This window comes from Euprymna scolopes, chromosome 15 (assembly GCF_053919585.1).
Source record: "Euprymna scolopes isolate OS-2025 chromosome 15, ASM5391958v1, whole genome shotgun sequence".
Classification (NCBI taxonomy): Eukaryota; Metazoa; Mollusca; class Cephalopoda; order Sepiida; family Sepiolidae; genus Euprymna; species Euprymna scolopes.
The window spans coordinates 120,280,762-120,303,754 of NC_136496.1; the positions used below are offsets into that span (position 1 = coordinate 120,280,762).

The 22,993-nt window shown below is 31.8% G+C and overlaps 1 protein-coding gene across 1 annotated transcript in view; it reads left to right on the forward strand.

The window, feature by feature from the left end:
- The first annotated feature begins 5,643 nt into the window (after window positions 1-5,643).
- LOC145294096 (tribbles homolog 2-like) overlaps window positions 5,644-22,993 on the forward strand; it is a 63,462-nt gene continuing 46,112 nt past the window's right edge. The window contains exon 1 of the mRNA XM_080141163.1: window positions 5,644-7,730. Coding sequence (XP_079997289.1) covers window positions 7,455-7,730 — 276 coding nt within the window. The 5' untranslated portion in view covers window positions 5,644-7,454. The remainder of the gene's footprint in view (window positions 7,731-22,993) is intronic.

Below are 22,993 nucleotides of genomic sequence, written 5' to 3' on the forward strand. Positions count from 1 at the left end.
ATGAAAACTAAGCCAGAAAGTGTATAAACAAGTAAATAACCGACCAGAGTACCCCCTTTTGGGGAGCTGGATTTTCCCCACATTAAAAATCGACATTGTATCTAACTCTGTCCTCGTGAGGAGTAAATAGGAACAAATAAAGAACCGTTCACTTGATACTTATTAACCTTTATCCTCGAGTGGACTTTGGGCCTTGATAAGTTTAAACTCTTAGTTAAAGTGTGGGGGGGGGTCGTAGCTTCCACGGTTACACCCACTTCCTTCTGCGAATTCAAAAATATGTCCTAGCTCCGGCTCCGGCTCCGCCTATCTAGGTACCAAGCGAAGCGCGCTCATGTTGCTTGTTTCACGATCAAGAAAATAGCTTGTAGAGTAGAAGCTCGGGATACGGCATTAAAAATTAGTAACAAAATACAGTATATAATACATAGTATATAATATATAGTATATAATATATAATGCACATGTAATCAAATAACACCATAAGGTGGGGTAAATACCGTAACCAGGTGCCAGAAAATCAGCATATGTTATATAGGTACCTTTTAAAAACGTATCCTAAGGCCACTGTATCTCGGGGACTACTGCATTTTTGGTACTTATACAGTTTAATCAAGACATTAAAAAATTACAATATAGAACAAAGGTTATATTGTACGCATCCGTTATGGAACGAAGTTCTCTGAAAAAAAATATTTCACTTAATTTCATCAAGTAGTTTTGTTGTTTTTTTTACAGACAATAAACAGTTTGTTATGATACCGAGCAAAAGGTTCAATTTTTAGGAAGAAAAGCTAGTATTAAAGATGGGGAGGGAGTGTCGGCGCTTTAAATTGAGTTATCTTTCCGTGGCGTGTTCCAAAAATTCAAAGATGGCTGACTTCAACGCGTTCTCATAAAAACGTGTTTTTCCGCTGTAAAATAAATAAATAAATAAACTACTGATCAAATTAAATGATTTTTTTTTCTGGGATCTTCAGTCCAAAACGGATACGTACAATATAACCTTTTTTGTTTTCGATATTTTCATGTTTAAATCTCTTGATTAAACTGTACAAGTACAGCCAATCCCCCCACGTGTACCTATTTACAATGCCTCCCCACGGGACAGAGTTAGACACCAGGGTCGTTTTTTAACATGGAGAAAAGGTACAAAAATAAAAATTGTCTCAGTCGTGAAGGATTTCTCCTCCACTGAAAGAGAACGAGAAATGGAAGTGCCGCATCTGAAGAACAGATGGTATTTATTTGCTCCCCCACCGAGCAAATTAGGCACAAGGCCGATTTTTAATGTGAGGAGTGAAGGGGAAATGGGGACCAACTCCCCGGGGAGTAAGGGAGCTGGATATTGACAATTGGTATGAAGGGTTGCCCCTACATTGACCAAGGTCTTATATGTGGGGTCGCCCCCACATATGGTCTTTGCTTGCAGTATCTGCCGGAACAGATACTACACTTTAATCTTGGCCAAAAGGCCCCCACGTGTATCTCGATGCTACTAAAACTGTGGATCTTATTTGTTTGTCATGGTGCACACTGGATGACATCTCAAAGAACTGGCGTCATAAAGGGATGACGTCCTCTACTTAACAGGTTTCATACGACACCGGGAAATCTTTTATGACATAAGGTAGGAATGACTGTATCCATTTAAACAGATTATGGTCGTGGTCGACCATTTTCATTTCAAATAGATTTCTCTTATTAACCTTTTCTTTTTCCCACTCCCCGTTTAATTTCGAGGAAATCCTGGTATTTAAATATGAATATAATATACAGTATAACCACGTTGGTACAAAGGTTCTCGTTCGATCATCAAAGTTAAGCAACGTTGAGCTTGGTTAGTATCAGATGGATAACCGTAGGGAATACCAAGTACTACTACTGCATGTAGGAGGATGTCGACACCTTCCTGCAAGAACTGAGAAGAAAAAAAAAATACGTAACATGCGGTCGCAGCCGAGATTGAACTCACTACACAAGTTTGCAGCTTAATTCAAATCTTGTCGGTAGTTGAATACTTGATGCTTCACCAGGGCTATCAAGGGTATTTTTTATCGTGACGTCATCACTAAATGGGTTGCCTACCATGACTTAAGAGAGGCCCATCTACCCTCGAGAGAAGGATAGACCGCGCTAGTTTCTCAACCTTGTATTTTTTTGTTTTGTTTTGTCTACTTGCCTTCCCACGAGGGCAGAGTTAGACACAATGTCGGTTTTTAATATGGGGGAGGACCAGCTCCTCCAAAAGAGGTACTCTGGTTAGTAGCAAAAATAAAAAATGTATTAGTCATTGAGGATTTCTCCTCCACTAACCCAGACCAAAAAAAAAGTGTCACTCGGAACTGTACTTTACCTCATGCCGCAGGTCCTGAGAAACCTTTTTTTTTTTTTTTTTTACTGCATTAAACAAGTCCATTTATTGTTTCTCCGTATTAGAATTAAAAAAAAAAAAAACTAATCGCTTGAATAATTACATAATCCATGCATAAGTTGAACAACAAATTTATTTTAAAAGACAAAAAATAAATAAGATAAAAAATAAATAAGATAATGCATACAGATCTGTATGCGATAATAAAAAAAATGTATTTAACATCAAAAAACTACTCACAATTTGAGCCTTTTACAAAAAAACAAAAACAAAACAAACAGTTCTGGATGAATAGCGAACGTTTTCGTATTTTCTTTGCTTTGTTCTTTTCTCTTTTTTTTTAAGAAGCAGACGACTTTTTTAGCATAAAGATCTTTGTGGGCTTTAAAATAAAACTTTACATTAAAAGATGCAAACAATTTCTTTTATAAAAAAAAAGGTAAAACTATACAAACACCGTGACAGCGAATTAACCCTACCCCTAACCCTAACCCTAACCCCTAACCCTAACCCTAACCCTAAACCTAACCCTAAACCCTAACCCTAACCCTAACCCTAACCCTAATCCTAACCCTAACCCTAACGCTGTCACGGTGTTTGTATAATAATACCAAAAAAAAAGTTCTTTTGGGTTTTTTTTTTAATTATTATCATTATTTGAAATTTGACGGAAAGTGTATTGAAAATAATTCTTTTGGGTTCTTTTTTTTTTAATTTTCTTTTAGGAAATCTTGCCAGACTGAGGAAATTTTATGAAAAACAATTCAGGGGCGCCCTCTCGGGAAAATTTTGTTAAAAATCTGAAAAGGAAAAATGCTGAAAAACTAAATAGCTAAATATAGCTTTTAGTAATCTTTCTTTAATTTTTATTACGAATTAAAAATCATTTGAGCTCAAGAAACCCTTTGTTAACTTTCTTTGCAGAGAATACTCTGCAACAATTTTCTTGTTTCATTCGCTTATATTTGTTGTTGTTGTTGTTGTATTTATCTATCTATCTATCTATTTATCTTTACTATAATAATTAATATTCCTTTTAACAATAAAGTCACACAGACTACAAACTTTCGGATTTCTAATCGAAAGATGAATAGTTCCCTCTGGGAACTTCCATTCAAAGATTGCTGAAAATATTTTTAATATTTTGGATCTCTTCCAAAATATTTTAAAACAAATATTGCAATTCTTCTTAATATTTTTACTCTGTCAAAATATTTAATTCTTTACCCAGGTCAATTTCCCGGTAGAAAGTTTTTTTCTTTACGAAAGGATATCAAAGCTCAAATGAATCAACTTTGAGATCAATCGTTTCAACTTGTTACAACATTTTTATAAAGATTTTAACGAAGAAACATTTTTAAAAAAGGGTAGAAATGTTTCTCCGGAGAAAGGGCTTAGCAAAAAAAAAAAAAAAGTTTGTAAAATTTATTTTTAATTGGATTGAATATTTTTTCAAGATGTATGAATTTTGGGCGGTTTATTTGAATACGGCAGACGATCTTTTTGGGGTCTTTTCATTGCCTGTTTTGGGTCACGTGATGTAAATAAAGAAACCGAAGTTTTCTTGTTTAGTAAAATTAACAAATATAATCAGATTGGAAAATATTTCCGAACTATTTAGTTCAGCCATTTTCTAGTCTCTTTATAAAAAAACATAAAGCGGAAGACCAGTACCCGCATTAAGCTGGTATGCAGTTTGACTTGTTGCTGGCTATCTTGCTCTTGCTTGTTGCTGCATCTCAACATTTTGAACCGAGAGAGAGAGAGACTTAGTTGTCGTACAAAGCTAAAACTCTGCAATAACATGTTTGTACAGACCCTCCCTCAGACATTTATCTACAAAAAATGTCCTGTGGCGATGGAAAAGTTGTAACGCGTGCAGGCCTGACAGGCTGGAAGCATGTAATAGCGGATCTACCATTATTATATGCATATATGTATGTATATGTGTATGTGTGTTTATATGTATATGTATAGGTGTATATATGTATGTATATTTATATATTTATATGTATGTGAATATGTATATATGTATGCATATGTGTATGTATATATATATGCGTGTATATATATATATATGTGTGTGTATATGTGTGTATGTATGTATATGTTTGTGTGTATAGGTATATGCATATGTATCGGTATGCATGCATATATGTGCATGTATGTATGTATGTATGTATATGTGTGTATATATGTATTTGTATGTATATGTATGTGCATATGTGTATGTATATTTATATATATGCATGTGCGTGTGTATGTACATGTGTATTTGTATATGTATGTGTATGCATGTATATGTGTGTATGTATGTCTGTCTGTATGTATGTATTTATGTATGTATGTGTGTATTTGTATGTATGTATGTTTATATATGTATGCATGTATATATGTATATGTAGAGAAAATAAAAAAGGAACAAACCGTATTATGTGTTCACCAACGTTTCGTCTTTATTTCGAGACTTCCAGGAAGTCTCGAAATAAAGACGAAACGTTGGTGAACACGTCATACGGTTTGCTCCTTTTTTATTTTCTCTATTTTGTCGGAATACTATTTCCATTATTTTCATCATATGTATATGTGTGTATGTATATATATGTATGTGTATATGTGTGTGTACGTGTATGTGCATATATATTTGTATGTGTGCATATATGTATGTGTGTGTGTGTGTGTGTGTGTGTGTGTGTGTGTGTGTGTGTGTGTGTGTACCAATGACCGTTTTCAGTGTCATTCTGCTGCTTGAGGGTGTGTAAGTTGTTCATGGGACTGAAAGGTCATCTTCGGGCACATAGGCTTTCAGTGACCGAGGGAATAGGGATTGGCGAGACTGAACAAGATGTTGCAATTATCATAGCAATATAATTAATTTAAAGTATACTTTAATTATTTATTTATCTATTTATTTTATTAAGCCCCTTTTTTTAACAGCAATAAAGGATTCCACCCCCCTCCTTCTCGCTAACAAGGAGTTACAATTACCAATTCAAGTTTAGCGCGCATTTCATTTACGTCATCGGTAACCACAATAATTTTCCTAGACGTCATTCAAAAACATGCCGGCTGTGATAATAGAAAATAGTTCCTAATATTTTTCTCTTAGTTTCATTTAAATCATGATTTAGAATTCATAAAAAATAAAAGAAAACATTTTGCAATGTAAACTAAACTTATTTTATAAAGTTTTTGTTTTGTTAAATCTTGAATTTTTTTTATTAAACATTCTTATATGATTCACAATATGATGGGTGTGGTTTGGTCATATAAAACGAGAACGCTGCTACTATTTTAGAATAGTCATGGCTGCATGTTGGAGTGGAGCAGAGCTGTGAAGGGGGTGCCGTGTGCTGCACACCCTTCTCTGCATTGGAAATATATTTTAATATATAAAACTGCTTTTGAACAGTAAAAGTAATTGTAAAAGAAATAATAATACACAAAAACTACCAAAATATATATACCATTTTTTTTCTGGAACGTCATAAAATACAGGACAGCAGGGAATTTTTTTGCGCAAATAACGTTGAGGTAAAAAAAAAAACGCCTATTTTTTAAATATATTTGCTTTTGATATGCCTGGATTTTACCGAATTACCAAATCTTCAACACAAAGTTTGTATAAAGAAAGGGCTTCCCTTAAATACAACTGAACCTTTTTCGAAAAAGGAATTTTTGTTATGGATGTCATTCTGAAATCAATTGAAAAAATGGATTTTTAGTTCTGATTTTTTTTTTTTTTATTTTAACCATTACATTCTTGTATCTTTGATGTATGGACTCTAGTCTTTCATTTAATCATTTGTTTGTTTTTTTTTAATTTTATAAATTCGTATTTTTTTAAATCAATTATTGTAAAAAAATGGCTTTCATTGTAGATGTTTCGGTTTGACCGCATTTTAAGAATTTTTATTTATTTATTAAATATGTCAAATTGAAGAAAAAAAGTATTTTAAAACCTAAATCCGGACAAAAAAAAAATATTTGTTCCGCTTTTATAAAACTGCTTTGCGTCATTTATGGACCTGCTAATATAATCGTTGTTTTTTAATAAAAGAAAATGGCTATTATGAAACTGCAAGATTATTAAATGCTGACGCAATGCTTAAAGTATTATTAAATGTAAATTGTGATAATGAAGACCTCAGTTACATATCCAGGAATGTTTGCTACGAAGTTCCACAGACCTTGATCGCGAACCCTACCTTGGAATTTACCTACACTGCCAGAAATCTAGTCGCAAGAAAACTTATACCACACAAATTTCGTCATCACATTTCACAATCACATGACACCCGCAAATTAATATTTCACCATTGTTACTTATAAAATCTTACCCATCCTAAATCAGATAAGTTTATAATAAACTCATATCTGTAAGAATGTCTCTGTGATCATTATTTGGTCACACTTAAACTGAACTGATCATTTCTTAAAGAACCTAATAGTTCCAAAGAAATGTTTTCTTTTTCGTGATATATTTGCGACGTCGGTACTTATTACGAATTTAATGTTTGTCATTTTGTATTTAAAACGTCCAGAATTGTGACTCCATTTACTAATTTACTTGACGTCAACGAAAGTGCGACCCCCTTTTTATATTCTTGTGAAATAGAAAGGCGTAAAAAAAAAAAATAATTGAAAGAAATTCTAACACATTCCACACTTAAGCTTAAAAAAAAACTGGGTAAATAAAAGCTTAGTTTATAAGCAATCAATTATAGCACAATTATTAAATCATTCTTTTCCTTTGCAAAATAAAATAAAAATAAATAAACAAGAATACCTTTATTTCAGCAAAGAATTAGGTGCAAGCTAATATTTTATTAAAAATTATAGTCACCTTGGATGTCTGTTAATCAAGCAGACGGAATAATAAAATCAATTTAATCTCATAAAAGATAAAAGAATTGACTTAACACTTGTCGACAGTTCCACAGTATCGATCACATACATACAATCGAGTGCTATCAATTAAAAACCTACTTTCATATAAAATATATATTATAATTGTGTTTTTGAGCTACCTCGTGCGTTACCCGTTCTCAGCTGTTTTGCAGTTTTTAACTGCTCACTTATGAGTTTTATAACCAGTATTTCTTCAACAAGACTGGGACCACCGTTTTGCAATGCTCCCCCGGGGGAGGAGAAAAAAACAGAGGACGAAATCAATAACCCCGCGACAAACCAGGGCAATTTAAGTCCTGATTTACTATTGTCCTATCAACCAGAGTTTCCAAAATCCAGTGGCAGTCTGTACGTAGACAAATATATTCTTACTGAAATACGAGAACAAGAACAAGATATTTACAATGCGCGAAACATTCTTACAAATGAGGAATCAATATGTAAAGTAAGTTTTTGCCCCCCTTTTTTTCCTTTTAAAGTTATGGCAGAATTATACAACCATTACCTCCCTGCGTAATTTCTATTACTGATAGGTGATAGGTTTCTTGAAATTTTTTTTTCACTGGATTATTATTGATTGGACACTAAATAACCAGATTATGAAAAAAAATTGAAAAAAAAAAAAATCATTTCGACTTTTGAAAGGAGGTGCTCACTTTTTAGTTATAACGTTATGGTAAATCGGTCACCCATTTTGTAACCAATAAAAATGCGGATATATCAAAACCATAGAAAATAAAAATGACAAGTCTACCGCATTTGCAAGTCAGAAATATTTTGTTTCTCAAAAAAAACAAAAAAGATAGAATGAAACATGACTTTTTTTTATTGTTTTAGTACTCCATGCACTTATTGATCCGTGCTGAAATAATAACGTTATTATTTAAAAAGCCATTCTTTTTAACATGGGAAGAGTGTTTTGTACCTATTCTGTACTTCAACCTTACAATTGAATAAAAAAACATATAAAACTTTAAGGTACTAGTGCAGAGAGTGATCCGGACGTAAATAATAACCTTATTAAAGTCATTCTTAATATGGGGAGGGTGTTTTGTACCTATTCTATACTTCAACCTTACAATTGAATAAAAAAAAAACAAAAAAAAAAACTTTAATTAAACTTGGAAATACGATTTAAAAAAATAGCGCGGCGGATCAGATCAGTCAGATAGATCACTGATCCGCCGGATCAGTAAGTGCATTACTGCAGCACCATTGTTTTTTATGAAAATAAAGTTTCGAGTTTCTTTTAACTTATTTAGTTTTGGGTGTTTGTATTACTGTACACATAGATCCGAAAAAGTTGTCAAAAAACAAATATATAACAAGTAAATGTTATCAAAAGCAATATAAGTTACTTTTCTATCTAACTGGGTATGTTTTTAGTGTTTTTATTTAATGTAGCAGTTTGTAGCATGTTTTTTTTTTTTTTTTTTTTAATTTTCATATCATACTCAATACATTGTCACCATGGGACCATTTCATATCTTCCGTGTTTAGAAGAAAAAAGAAAGAAAAAAAAAGGGGTGACCGATTTACCAGAACGTTTTAACTAAAAAGTGAGCACCTCCTTTCAAATGTCGAAATAATGATTTAAAAAAAAAATTTTTTTCATAATCTGGTTATTTAGTGTCTAATCAATAATAATCCAGTGAAAAAATTTCCAAAAACCTATCGGTATAGAAATCACGCGGGGAGTGATGTATGTTTGTACAATTCTGCCGTTAACTGTTTGAATCTGGTTTAATTGTTTACATTAACTGTATTTACATTGTTAAATTCTTTTCTTTTAAAGTTATTTTATTTTGAATTATTTGCTTAAACTGTCTACTTACATTATTAAGTTCTTTTTTGTGTGTGTTTTTACTTCAAATGCTGTCGTATATAAGAAATTTCCCCACGAGTACCTTTTACGTGTTTGTTTATTTATTTATTTTTTTTTTTTTTTTGCGCTAACCATGAGGTTAAGGCGTTTCACATAATTTCAAGATTCACATTTTTTTTTTATATTATTATTAAATATCATGGTTTATATATATGTATATATATATATATTATTTCAATTTCTTTAAAAAAAAAAAAAAAAAATTAAAACGTGTTCGGTTTGTATTCCTTTGTGATGATAAAGGGATTCTCTCTTAATTCATTGAACATGACTTCTTTGTTTAATCATGGAACTTGAAACCTTTTGACATGTTTTAATTCTTTGTTAACCGAAATCCTTTTTACTTTAACTACAGGAAAAAGGTTAATTTAATAATGAGGTATTAATTTTTTCACTAAATTTTTTTCCTTGTCCTTGTGTGTGTATTTTCACCTATGATTCATTTTCTTTTGTAAAAGAATATTTAACTCGACAGAATTTTGTTTTGTAACGTTTTAAAAATAAATTCATAAAAGAAAACTGTTTTAACAAGTTTAAGTAAAGAAACTAATGGATGCGTTAAATTACTTTAAACAAAAAAAAAAGTTTTTCAGAAACAAAAGACTAATTCTATTGTCTCCCCGTTGGTCATTGTTTTTTACTTTTTTGTATGACAAATCGAAATTGAATTTTGCAGTTGCCACCTGGTTGCTTTTAATGTATTAAGTTTAATTTGAAAACAAATGAATTCCTAAAAACGAACTTATGGATTTCCCCAAACTTAATAATTCCAGGATGTTTTTCTTGCGTCATACTTTTTCCTTTCTTAAAATACACGCTCATAAAAAAAAATAACTCGAATGGCTACTTCATGTTGCCTGGGAAATGTATATTAAAAAATAAAAATCATAATAGAATCACGATTGGAGGGGTGGGGATCTAAAACCATATTTATTTTCGGTGATTACGTGTGAACATTTTGAAAAGTTTTGCAACAAAAAAAATGGTAAATGTTACCTTACGCTACAACAGAACACCACCAACACCACCGACCGCTCTAATTTGTATTTTAGGGGGGGTTGTATTACTGTACACATAGATTCGAAAAAGTTTTCAAAAAACAAATAAATGTTATCAAAGGCAAGATAAATTACTTTTCTACCAAACTGGATATAATTTTCGTGTTTTTATTCAATTTAACATGTTTATTCAGCTCGTAAAGCATACAGTGTTTACCGATGTATTGGAAAATTCAAAATGGCGTCTGACTCTCTCTTTAACACGGTAAGTTTGGAAAAAGGTGTAATAAATAATAAACTAGACAAAATACTGTTAGAAATTCACTCAATATATGTTACCGTGACATAACTTGACATATATTCGGTGGTTTTTAATAGTATTTTGTCTAGTTTATTTATAACACCTTTTCCCGAACTTGCCGTGTTAAAGAGAGAGTCGGCCGCCATTTTGAATTTTCCAATACATCGGTAAACACTGTATGCTTTTCGAGCTGAATAAACATGTTAAATTGAATAAAAACACGAAAATTATATCCAGTTTGGTAGAAAAGTAACTTATATTGCCTTTGATAACATTTATTTGTTATATATTTGTTTTTTGAAAACTTTTTCGAATCTGTGTACAGTAATACAAACCCCGACCAACTATTCCCCTAGCCTTCATCAGGATCCCACGTGGTTTACCACCTGACGAGTAATAGTTAGCCGAAACGTTGTTAAACATCTTAGAAAGATGAGGATAATAGTCCGCAATAAATAAATTAATAACGTTATTATTAAAAAAAAATCATTCTTAACATGGCTTTACTTTCACTTGTTAACTTAATAAACAAATATATCGTAAAAATTGAATTTCAATTGGAAATACTATTTAAAATATAAATGCATAAGCAGCATTTTTAATATTTTATAGAATTTAAATTGGTACTGGTCGCGATTAGAGTTCCCTGCCGAACACCCTAAAAAAACACTGCCTTCTCCCTACGCATGAGCAAAGGAGTCCTTTGCCAAAGGACATGTTTTAGTTGCCATAGTAACTAAACGATCATGAATTTTTATCGACTTTGTTTTACTGTTTATGAATATTGAAATAAGACATTACTACACATTTATTAATATCTCACTTTTAATCACTTTTATCGACTTTTTTTTTTTTTTTACTGTTTATGTGTCACTTTTATCGACTTTTTCTTTTCTTAAATAGCATTTTCTTTTTAAATGACTACGTTTTTACTGTTTATGTCTCACTTTTTTTTTATATTGTACTAGTGCAGTGTACTTATTGATCCGTGCTGAAATAACGTTATTACTTAAAAAGCCATTCTTAACATGGGGAGTGTTTTGTACCTATTGTCTACTTTAACCTTACAATTGAATAAAAAAACATTAAACTTTAATTAAGCTTAGAAATACGATTTAAAATATAGCGCGGATCATAAGTGCACTAGCACCCATTTTTTTTATTAATGTTTAGTAATTATTTTTCTTTTAATATTCATAAACAGTAAAAACGTCGTCATTTAAAAAGAAAATGCTATTTAAAAAAGAAAAGAAAAAGTCGATAAAAGTAACACATAAACAGTAAAAAAAAAAAAAAAGTCGATAAAAGTGATTAAAAACAAAGGCGATAAAAGTGAGATATTATGCAAATTCGCCTAAAAAAGTAGAATCTCATTTTACGGAATTGGCTAAGAGTGTTAATTTACAATGGCACCAATAATGCACCATTGGCACTTCTGCATGTCAGTAACATGAAGCGAATGCGTGTAATTTAGTTTCAAGAACCGCCGACAGATGTCGTTTGTCAGCCAAAGAACCGGGGTCGATAACTATTGTTATAATGAAAAAAAAAAAGTTTCATTCAACACACAAAACTAAAAACACATAGAAATGAAAAAAGTTGGGAAATTATTTTAATATTCATTTTAAGAAAATGCTATTTAAAAAAGAAAAGAAAAAGTCGATAAAAGTGAGACATAAACAGTAAAAAAAAAAATTTAAAAAAGTCGATAAAAGTGATTAAAAGTGAGATATTATTAATAAATGTGTAGTAATGTCTTTTATTTCAATATTCATAAACAGTAAAACAGTCGATAAAAATTCATGATCGTTTAGTTACTATGGCAACTAAAACATGTCCTTTCTTTGCTCATGCGTAGGGAGAAGTCAGTGCTTTTTGTTTTTGTTTTTTTTAGGGTGTTTCGCTGTTTCGGCAGGGAACTCTAATCGCGACCAGTACCTTTAAATTAAATTCAATTTTTACGATATTTTTTAAATCATTAGTCTAAAGTACAGATTAAAGCTCCCCCGCCCTCATTCACATGTTAAGAATAACTTTCTAAATAACGTAACTATTTCAACACGATCCGTAAACTGCAGAAGTACTCTTTTTCTTCTTTTCTTTTTTTTTTTTTTTTTTTTTTAAATGACTTCATTAAATGAACATGTTCAGTGTGTTTATTTAGCCAGTTCGGTATCATAGTGAACCCCGGTGATGTTAGCTTTGTAGGTGGTTCTTATGTAGTTTCTGACTTTTAGTGAACAGACAGAATTACGACTTTGTGTGTGTGTATTTATATATATATATATATATATATATATATATACATACTAAACTGCGAATCTTACTAGTTATGACTGTCCAAAGAAACATTTTCGACGTGATTAATAACAAAACCATTTGTGCTTTCTTTTGCTAGCTCGTTTCTTTCGCTTGAAATCGTCATAAATCAATCTTGATGACACACAGGAGTGCCCCCCCCCCTTATTTTATTTTATTTATTTTTTTTTACTCCTTTTCCTTTTCTTATGACACAACAATTTTATCACTTTTTTGCTTGAAAATGGTGCTCTGCTCTGCTGCTTAAATAGATTGGCTCTGTGAAAAACCGTTAATGACTTACGGCGACCGAAATGCAACTTACACAAAATTCAACGCTGGTTCCTAAAACTGAAAACAATTTACTGATTTATTTAAATTGTTTTTTCTTACTAATTCTTTTGTAAAGTGTTTTCTGGTGTTATTTTATTTATTTCAACTGTCCAAATAATTTAGCTGTTATATATATATATATATATATATATATATATATATATATATATATATAAATTGTTGCGTTTCGTGCGTATATTTTGATTTTTGTTAGTGCGTGTATAGATCGACCCCCATGGCTACCTATATGTGAATTTAAAATTTATTTAAAAAAAAAAAAAAAAAAAGTTCTCTAACACTGACGTGGAGAAAATGTTTCTCCAAAAAGGGGCAACTCTAGATTGAGACAATTTAAAAAAAAAAAATGTTTTTTACTGGCAGATATTGCACTTTGTTTCACGTCCACGTGATTGAATTTACCTGAAAAAGTCAATTCAACAATAATGCCACCCCCCCTTTCTTTCAGGAACCTGTGTTTAATAATTTGGTGTAGTTTCCTTTCGACTATGATAGAATTTTACCGAATCAACATAGGCAGTCATGGAGTCTAAATCAACGAATAAGCAATGAAACGTTTAAATTTTTTTTCTTTATTTGGTGCTTGTCCAGAATTAAACCTAATTAAGAAAAAACAAATACACAAATTTTTGTACGTATCAGTTACTAAATGAAAATGTCATTACATATTTCATAAATTGACTTATTTTTTTAAAACTAAATTTTTTAAAAAAAGTCAATTTATGAAATGTTTAATCAAATTTAATGAGTAAGCCACTTGATCAATTCAAACTACCGAAATCAAACTCCTATTGGTAACGGATATAATTTACCATTAAAAGCGCTAAAAAGTGTAAACAAATTATATATTTTCGATACTTTTTTTGTGACCAAGAGCGGAGGTCCACTTGAAATATAAAAATATTAAATACAAAAAGTAACATTGTTTTTCATGCTTCAAAAAACCCTCATAACCTTTAAGTCACTTTCCTAGAAGCATACGTGGACTTTTAACATGTATATATAATCAATTTTGGAATATGACATTTTCTTTCTGTGACGGATACGTGTATCATAAAAGATTTTTCTGTATTTTTTTTTATTTAAAAAATCGATTGAATTCTGAATAAGAACCCTTTTATTTCATGTTATTTTGACGACGTCACGCGTTGTCAGCTTTCGTGAGAAGATACCGTCGATATTTATATCCTCCTCTTCCCCTCACCCGCATTCGGTTGCTGCTACTGATTGTCTAAATACTTACGTGTCCATTTGTGCTCCTCCTACAGTTATTTCCTTTACTCCTACCCCGAGGAGGGGGGAGGCGATGCACTTTAAAAGAATGACATAGTTTTTTGCTTTCCACTCAACATGAATTACTACGCACACAAATTCGCTTTTACCAAGTTCGCAGTTTCTTTTGATTTTTAACCTTTTCGAGATTTTACTTTTCTATTTTTCGCATACCTATGTTTTCCGTTTAACTTCGTTCGATTTCTATTAAAAAAGGTGGGGGCGATTAGCTTGAACTTTTCGGCTTTAAGATGGCCGTCATTGAAATATTAGCTTAAATTAGTTCTAGTTTTTATAACACTAATTAAATCACTTATTTAACCATAATCTGGTTATTATATATTATTATTATTATATTGCTTGGTCATTAAATTCTTATAAAACTATAAAGTGTGATGAATTTCGGTATTACTTTCTTAATAAATCCCTGTTTCTCCAAAGAAAACGGCTTGGTTTTTGCCCTTAAAATACATAGGCGAAAATCAGTTCCAACTGAATTAACAGGGGAAACTCTTTGATATTAGATAAAAATAGGTATCTACACATAAAAAAAAAAAAAAAAAAAAAAAAAAAAAAAACGAAATAGGGAAAAAATTAACGCGTAGAATAAAAATCAAGTTCGATCGTATTTTTAGGATTCGTCATTGATAAAAACGCAAATGTAAAACAGGGGAGATAAGTCTGTTTCATCAAATCAAGCACGATTTTCACCTGTGTATTTTTATGTACAAGCACATTTTATAAAGCTTTTTCTATTACGCTTAAAAAAAAAATGGTTCCCTATCCTTTAACTAGAAAATTATGAACTTCAGTTATCGTCCTGAGACTTATAAGGAAATTTACTTTTTGTGAAGGTAACATACCCTGAAGTTTTTAGTTGATTACAATTAGTTGACCGAAACAAACATACCCATGAATGTGTAGCGGGAATTCCTGACTTTTTGTCTCACAATTTTTGGTCTGCTAAAATTTTAATCACGTGATTACGGTGTAACGACAATAAAACCATTCATTCAAGTATCGCTTGTTATGGATTTAGCTGAATACGATATTAAAAATCACTTTATTGATACTTATGTTACCTATTGCAACTATTCTGTACTTTCACCTAACAAATTCATAAACAAACGATATCGTAAAACTTAAATTTATATGTATATAATCATTTTATTATATGTATTTTTTAGATGGGAGAGGATTGATTTAGCGAGATAAAGGACAGGTTGACTAAATTCATGATTTAAATTTGTAATTATAAAAAAAATCATTTTCAGTTGCGTGCACTTACGTTACCGAACTAGCGGGTGTATTGTAACTATTCTGTACTTTCACCTAACAATTTAGTAAAACAAAAAAGATATTGTAAACTTGAATTTAACTTGAATACTGTTTTTTAAAAAAGAGCACGGTGACATAAGTGCATGTGGCGACAACAATTGTCCGATCGTTTTGAAAATATATTTTCGTTTGTTATAATTTATTTTATATTTGAACAGTTTAGCTTTAGTCAAAGACTAAGCCAAGAACGATAACTGGATTCAACTAAAATTCTGGATTTTTTCCTTAAGTAGCACAGGTGAACCAAAATACTTGGCGGCAAACTTTGAATAATTTCAGTAATAACTATTAACTATTCGCTACTTTAAAGACCTCAAAATTACTTTCGAATGTCCAGCTATGAACGTAAACGTCGTGTCGTACATTTTTTTTCTTTACAAAAAAAAAAAAAATGATTACAACAGTTGACAATTCGAAATTGATTTTGAAACATAATTTTGTCAATTTTAAAAACATGTCATTTTGTTGTCTACAATTAGTTAATTGATGTAGTTTGACAATGATGCCCCATTAGGAGAAAGATAGTCCTTTGTTACCACTACTCCCAGATTCACTTCCACCTGTCTGTGAATTAAATAGAATCTGATTTATAGAATCCATCAAAATTATCTTAAATTTGGAGATATTAAAGAATTTGTGCAAACTTTTTACTGAAATGACTTTAATATTATAAAACAATTAACTTTAATTTTGCGTATAGTTTTTAGATGCAAATATTTTAATGAACTTATTAAAACATTAAACTTTATCTCCATTTAAGGGGAGTTGTAGTTGACAGTATTTTTTTTTTTAATAAATTTTGGGTACTCATGCAGAGAGTGATCCTTGCTGAAATAATGTTATTTAAAAAGCCATTCTTAACATGGGGAGGGTGTTTTGTACCTATTCTGTATTTTAACCTTACTATTGAATAATAAAAAAAAAAAAATTTTTAACTTTAATTAAACGTGGAAATACGATTTAAAACATAGTGCGGATCACTCTCTGCATTAGCACCAAATTTTCGAATCTGTAATTTTTTTTGACACGCCAGCACGCCATACGCCAAATTTCATTCCGTCATAAAAAATAACTTACAGGAATTCTTTTTTACATTTTTATCTAGCAAATAAACAAAATCATATGAAAAACCACATTATTATTTTTAGAATCCAACAACCGTTTATTTTTACAATCCAACAACGGAGCTGAAGTCGATGTTTTCGATTGTAAAACAAAACCTAATGTTTTTGATAAATCTGTGTGGCGAACTGCTGAATTATTTTTCTAAAGAACAAAATTGAATAAACTTTATTTTTACAAGAATGTGTATACATTTATTTAGCGAATAAACATAAAAATATATGAAAAACCCATTTTTTAAATTGACGACTTGTTTTTGTTTTATGCTGAAAACAAATATCACATTCAAATTTGGGGCACACCAGTAGTTTTCTAGATATTGAGACATTTTTTCCAATGTATTGCCTAATGTCAATGGCGGTCGCCATTCTTAATATAAGGGGGAGTGTTTTGTAACACGCATGCGCATTCGTACTTTTCAGTTGGGAGAAAACATGGCCACTAGTGAAAACAATGGATAACATTCAATAATAAAGATCTTAATGTACAGATCTCGATAGTGTGAATGCAGTTGTCTTCCCCTTATTTATAAAACATGGCGGATCAAAACAATGTCTCCTTTAGTCATAAAATTTGATTTTCTTAGTTTAAAAAAATATAGTTGAGCGTATTTTTTGGAATATGACATGTTCGTTTCGTAACGTAACGTCATTTTTTTTTTTTTTTTTTTTTCTCGGAGTCTTAGTGCTTAATCGATAATATTCCGAAAAAACAAAAACAATAATCTTACAGGGATGAAGAGTATATGCCGCCAAGAATATTTCAACACTAAAGTAAGTAATTCGATGCTTGCATCTATGGCGGCAATTAAAGTAAAGGAAAATACAGAAATGTCTGTAACGTACCAGTCACGGAATGAAGATGAAATATTCCAAAAAATTACGTCGGCTATCATTAAATCTAAAATAAAAAATTGGAGGTAATTCAAATGGAAGTGTTGAGGTGAAAAATCGGCCTTACTTTCAATGCAGTTTAATAGTAAAATCGCTAAAAATTCAAAATTTTTATTTTCTTAGTTTTAAATAAAATACGTGATCGATTTACGTATTTTGGAATCTGACGTTTACGTTCTGTAACGAGTTCGTACATCATACAAACTTTTCTGTATTTTCTTTTGTTTTAAATACCGCCAGAAGTGTCAATTTAATAAGTACCAATAATTCTTGTAAAAAGAAAAGGTATCATTTTAGAAAAAGCGTGAACTCGAACTCGTAGAAAAAAAATATATTGTTTTTGTAAATTTCGATGTGCTGAAAAAGAATCCGAAAACCGTATCCGTCACAAATTAATAGTTTCGAAGATATTAATATTTTTCCAAGGGATTATTTTCTTTGTAAAATCAGCTATAATGGCGTAAGTCGGTTGATTGCGCATGCGCACAGGCGCCATTTAACTGACTTCATTTACACTGCGCGTAAGCCGTAGTCACGTGACATTTCACAAGGCACATGAATACATGGCGGACATTTTAAATCACAAGAAATATTCTCATAAAATAAAAATAAAGTTTTCATTTCATTTAATTGTAAAAATAATGCTGTCAGTAAGTTTTCACGACCGATTTACAAAAATTCTTTTTACGTTCTTTTTTTTTTTTTTTTTTTTTTTTTTGTGGTGGGAGGTATTCAATTACTTGTACAGCTTAGGTGCTTCTTCTGCAGTTTAATTACCCGGTTTTCCATAAATAACGTGCCGACATTTATCCCTTCCGCCCCGCCCCGCCAATGTAAACAAAGAATTTTTGTGAAATATTAATCAGTACTCCGGCGAAGTACTGATTTAGCGGGCAGTTTTTTTTTTTCTTTTTTTTAATAAGAACGTTTTTAAATGTGGTTCATTATTTATGTGTTACGTAGTTTTTAATGCCGAAATTCATCAAGCGGAGTACTTTTCATGAGCGGTTTACAAAAACGTAATTATCTAGTACTCCGCTCGATGAATGTCGGCACGTTACTTACGGAAAAACGGATAATTGTTTTTGTAAACCGCTCATGAAAACTTAATTTTTAGATCAATTAAAAAGCATTAAAAACTACGTAACACACAAAAAAAATGAACCCCATTTAAAAACTTTCTTATTAAAAAAAACTGCCCGCTAAAAATTACTCCGCAATGTGACAAGTCACTTTGGTAAAGTGACTTTACGCTCGTGCGCACGCGAACGCAAAGACCGAAATTTCGTAAACAAATACAATGATGCGTTTTGTGATATTTACTTTTTACTTAAGGAAACTAATAAAATGTTAAAAAAAATTTTTTAATAAATGTGAGTTCTCGTCAGTCTGTGGGCATGCGTAATCAGGCGACTTACGCCATTATAGCTGAATATACAGAGAAAATAATCCCTTAGAAAAATATTAATATGTCCAAAACTATTAATTTGCAACGGGTACGGTTTTCATATTCTTTTTCAGCACACCGAAATCTACAAGAAAAATATTTTGTTTTCTACTAATTCGAGTTCACGCTTTTTCTAAAAATTTTACCAAAGAAAAAATGTTTATTGCGTAAGCACGAATTTAAATAATTATTACGTAATTGCGCTTTTCAGAATGCATTATTTTGTAATAAGAAAACATTATGGCCATGGGTTAAGGTTCGCGGTTAATTTTTTACAAAGGAATCACCATTGATCAAGGCCCGGAGGCCACTACTCGAGGATAAGGGTTAGTAGGTATACATTAGTCAATGGGATTATAGCGTAGTAATCATAAGTAGTGGAAATTGGATTACTTAGGGGGCGGTTCATCAAGAACTTGTTTATGTTGAACTTGAAGACAATTTGTAGTCAGCTAGGCGTGCAGTTTTAAGAAAGAAACTTTGTTCATGGAATCTACGTTTAGGGTGAGGCGAGACAGAGGCACCGATAAAGAGTGAGAAATTGATAGTGGTTTTGGCTAGACGAGTGTTTTTCGTGAAAGTTTGGCGAGAGGGGGGGGGGCATAGCTTGCCATGAAATAACGATAAAGTAGAGACAGGCTCGCAACGTCACTTCTGTGAGAAATAATATCCAATGGTGTTAGGGGTTCCGTTCAATCCTAAGAGGCTATTCTTCTCGTTATTAACCCTTGAGGAGGCACCCCAATCGGGGATGCCGATCACGAATGTACTCTTTTAAGATGAGAGCTCGATTTTCTCACATTAAACCTCCCTCGGGTCACCCCCCCCCCTACATCCCCCCCCCCATAAGAGAAGAGTAAATATTACCTTAAAAGATCATGTTGCGGTATGGCAACGATGCTAAACATCTTTATCAAAAAAGAGGATGAGCATCTAAGAATGGTTACATAAAAAACTATATATACTTTATTAAGTATACAAGCAATTACGTATTTAACCTGACGATATCCTCCAGGAATAAAACCTCAAGTAGCTTACTTGCCATATATCATTTCATACTATATTTTTTGTCGTTGTCGCATTGAATAATATGATTGTGATCTGGCTAAGATCACAGTGTAGTATCTGTTCTGATGTTAAACTTCACCTTTTCTGTCCTCAGTCAGTAGAGGAGAAATCCTTCATAACTGAGACTAAATCAATTTAGTATTACGTAATAATAGGAAAGAAAGGACGTTTTAATACGTCTCCCGTCTTTAATGATACAGAAAGTAAAGCTCCATGTTCTGTTCTCATAATATCCCCTTTTATTTTTAAATAAATAAAAATAAAAAAAACTATTATTCTAGTATAATATTCCAAATGAGTTTCGGTATGTTACATGCGTAATGCTAACTAGATTTTAACTCTAAATGTTTTGTTTGTTTTTGTTTTATTTATTTATTTTTTTTAGATAGAATTTTCAAATTAAATTCCATTGTTATAGTATCTTCTATTTTATTAAATTGATGCAGAAGTTTAAAAAAATCTTTCCTGTGTTAAGAATGGGGTTCTTATTTCGGCACGGTCCGTATTTAATAAATACCATTTATCATGTTTATTTATCTATCACGGAAAGTGGACGTAATTGAAGGTTTATTTAACGTGAGGGGTCGAGCTCGAGCTTCGGGTCAGATTACATCGCAAAATTTGCAGTGACCTACAAAAAGTCAAGTTCTCTACTGAAAACAAACGGGTATTCCACTATCATATAAGTAATTGTAAAACTTTTTTTATTCCTTGATGCGTTTTTTTTTTTTTTTTTAAATCGCATCCAGTAAGGTTAAATGTTGTTTTTTTTTTTTTTGTTTTTTTTTAACTGAGATTGAAACTCATCTGAAATATCTATTTACGAAAGTGGTATTTTATATAAATTAAAACAAAAAGTGAATAAATTTCTGTTCAATTTCCGGCCATTTTCTACCCATAGAAATCGGAAAATTATTCTTTCTACCTGATGTCATTTCATCCCCCCCCCCCGTCTTCTTCTTCGACAAGCCGTTACCATAAATGACATCATTACCTCGAACCACAAAAAAAATGAAAACGTTCGTAATAAAACTGTTTTTACCTAAATATATATATTTTTTTTAATAGTTCGTAATTTTTTTTTTTTTTACAACCTTGATGAAAGGAAAAGGGTGATATTGAATTACTAGGTTGATTTATAACTTCAAAATGCATGATGAGGTCAAGGATGTTTCCCCATTCTGTGCTGAGTTGCATTGGGGTCGATCTCTCGCTCTCAACCACATGCGTGTGCGTGCGCGCACACACACATACACACTACACATATATATGCTGATTTTATAAAACTAGAGTGCATAATGTTTTGCATTCCATATGACGCTATTCAATCATTCTATTAGTTATTGATACCATTAGGTTTCAGGGATATCGATTTTTTTTTTTATCTCACTTATGTGGGGTTACCCCCACATATCAGATCTTGGTCAATGTAGGGGAAACCCTTCATGCAAATTGTCACTATCCTGCTCCAATTTCTCACTCCCCTCTCCCTCCACATTATAAAAAGGCCTTGTGCCTAATTTGCTCTGTGGGGAAGCAAATAAATACAACTCACTTCATTTTTTTTTTTTTTTTCTTACACAGTGGTCACCACCGTCACCACTTATCCCTGAGTGGCTTCCGGGCCTTGATAAGGGTCATTGCAAGTACGTACATTACGTTAGTGTGGAGATTTGATGAAGTGTTTACTTAAGGGGGCGGTTCATTAGGAATTTGTTAACATTGGACTTGAAGACATCCAAGTTGTAGTCAGGTAGGAAGCAGGCAGACGGAACAGTTCCACAGGGTGCAGTTCTAAGAAAGAAGCTTTGTTCATGGAATCCACGTTTTGATTTAGGCACATATAAAGAGTGGAGGAAATTTTTCACAGTGGATTCAGCTAGACTGGTGTTTATCGTGAAAGATTGGCGGGGGGGGGGCGGAGATTGGAGTTCAGACGAGCACCTGCCATGGAAATAACGATAAAACAAGGATATTCTCGCAACGTCTCTTCTGTGGGAGAGAGGTTGCAGGGTAGAGAAAAGGGCATCCCCCACTAAGCCACGAAGTCTATTTTGTACTCTGTCAAGGCAGGATAGGCTGTTTTTAGCAGCTCCTGCCAAGATATGGCAGCAGTATTCCATCCTTGGACGATATATATATATATATATATATATATATTAGTTATGAAAATCTATATGGCAATTAAGCTACAGAATTTTCTGCGTTTTATTCTTGTAAGGATTCGTCAGGCTATCTAGCTTTACTCCGGTATTGAGCACTGTTGGAGTACATCGATACATAAAAGTGAGTGTTATATATATTGAGCCCAATGCAAAGCAACACAGAATGGAAAACATCCTGGACCTGATCATGCATTTTGAAGTTGATTGAGATATATATATATATATATATATATATATATATATATATATATATATATATGGGTTTTTGTGTATTGATATTCATATTAAAAAGGTTGAACGACGGCATTACGAATATGCATGCGTAACATAATAGTTGTTGATTCATTTTTTTTAATTTTTACCCTTGAGCAAACATGTCTTCATAGTTCAGGCATTAACGTCAAAGGAAAAAGTAAATCGTAAGCTAAACGATTCTCGGTAGTGGCGCACAAGTCTTCACTTTTTAAATCATTACTATATATTGGGTCCAATATAATAAATACGAAATATATATTTATCATATTAAACGCGTATCTTACGACCTGGTAATGCCGAATGGCCTGCTAGTAG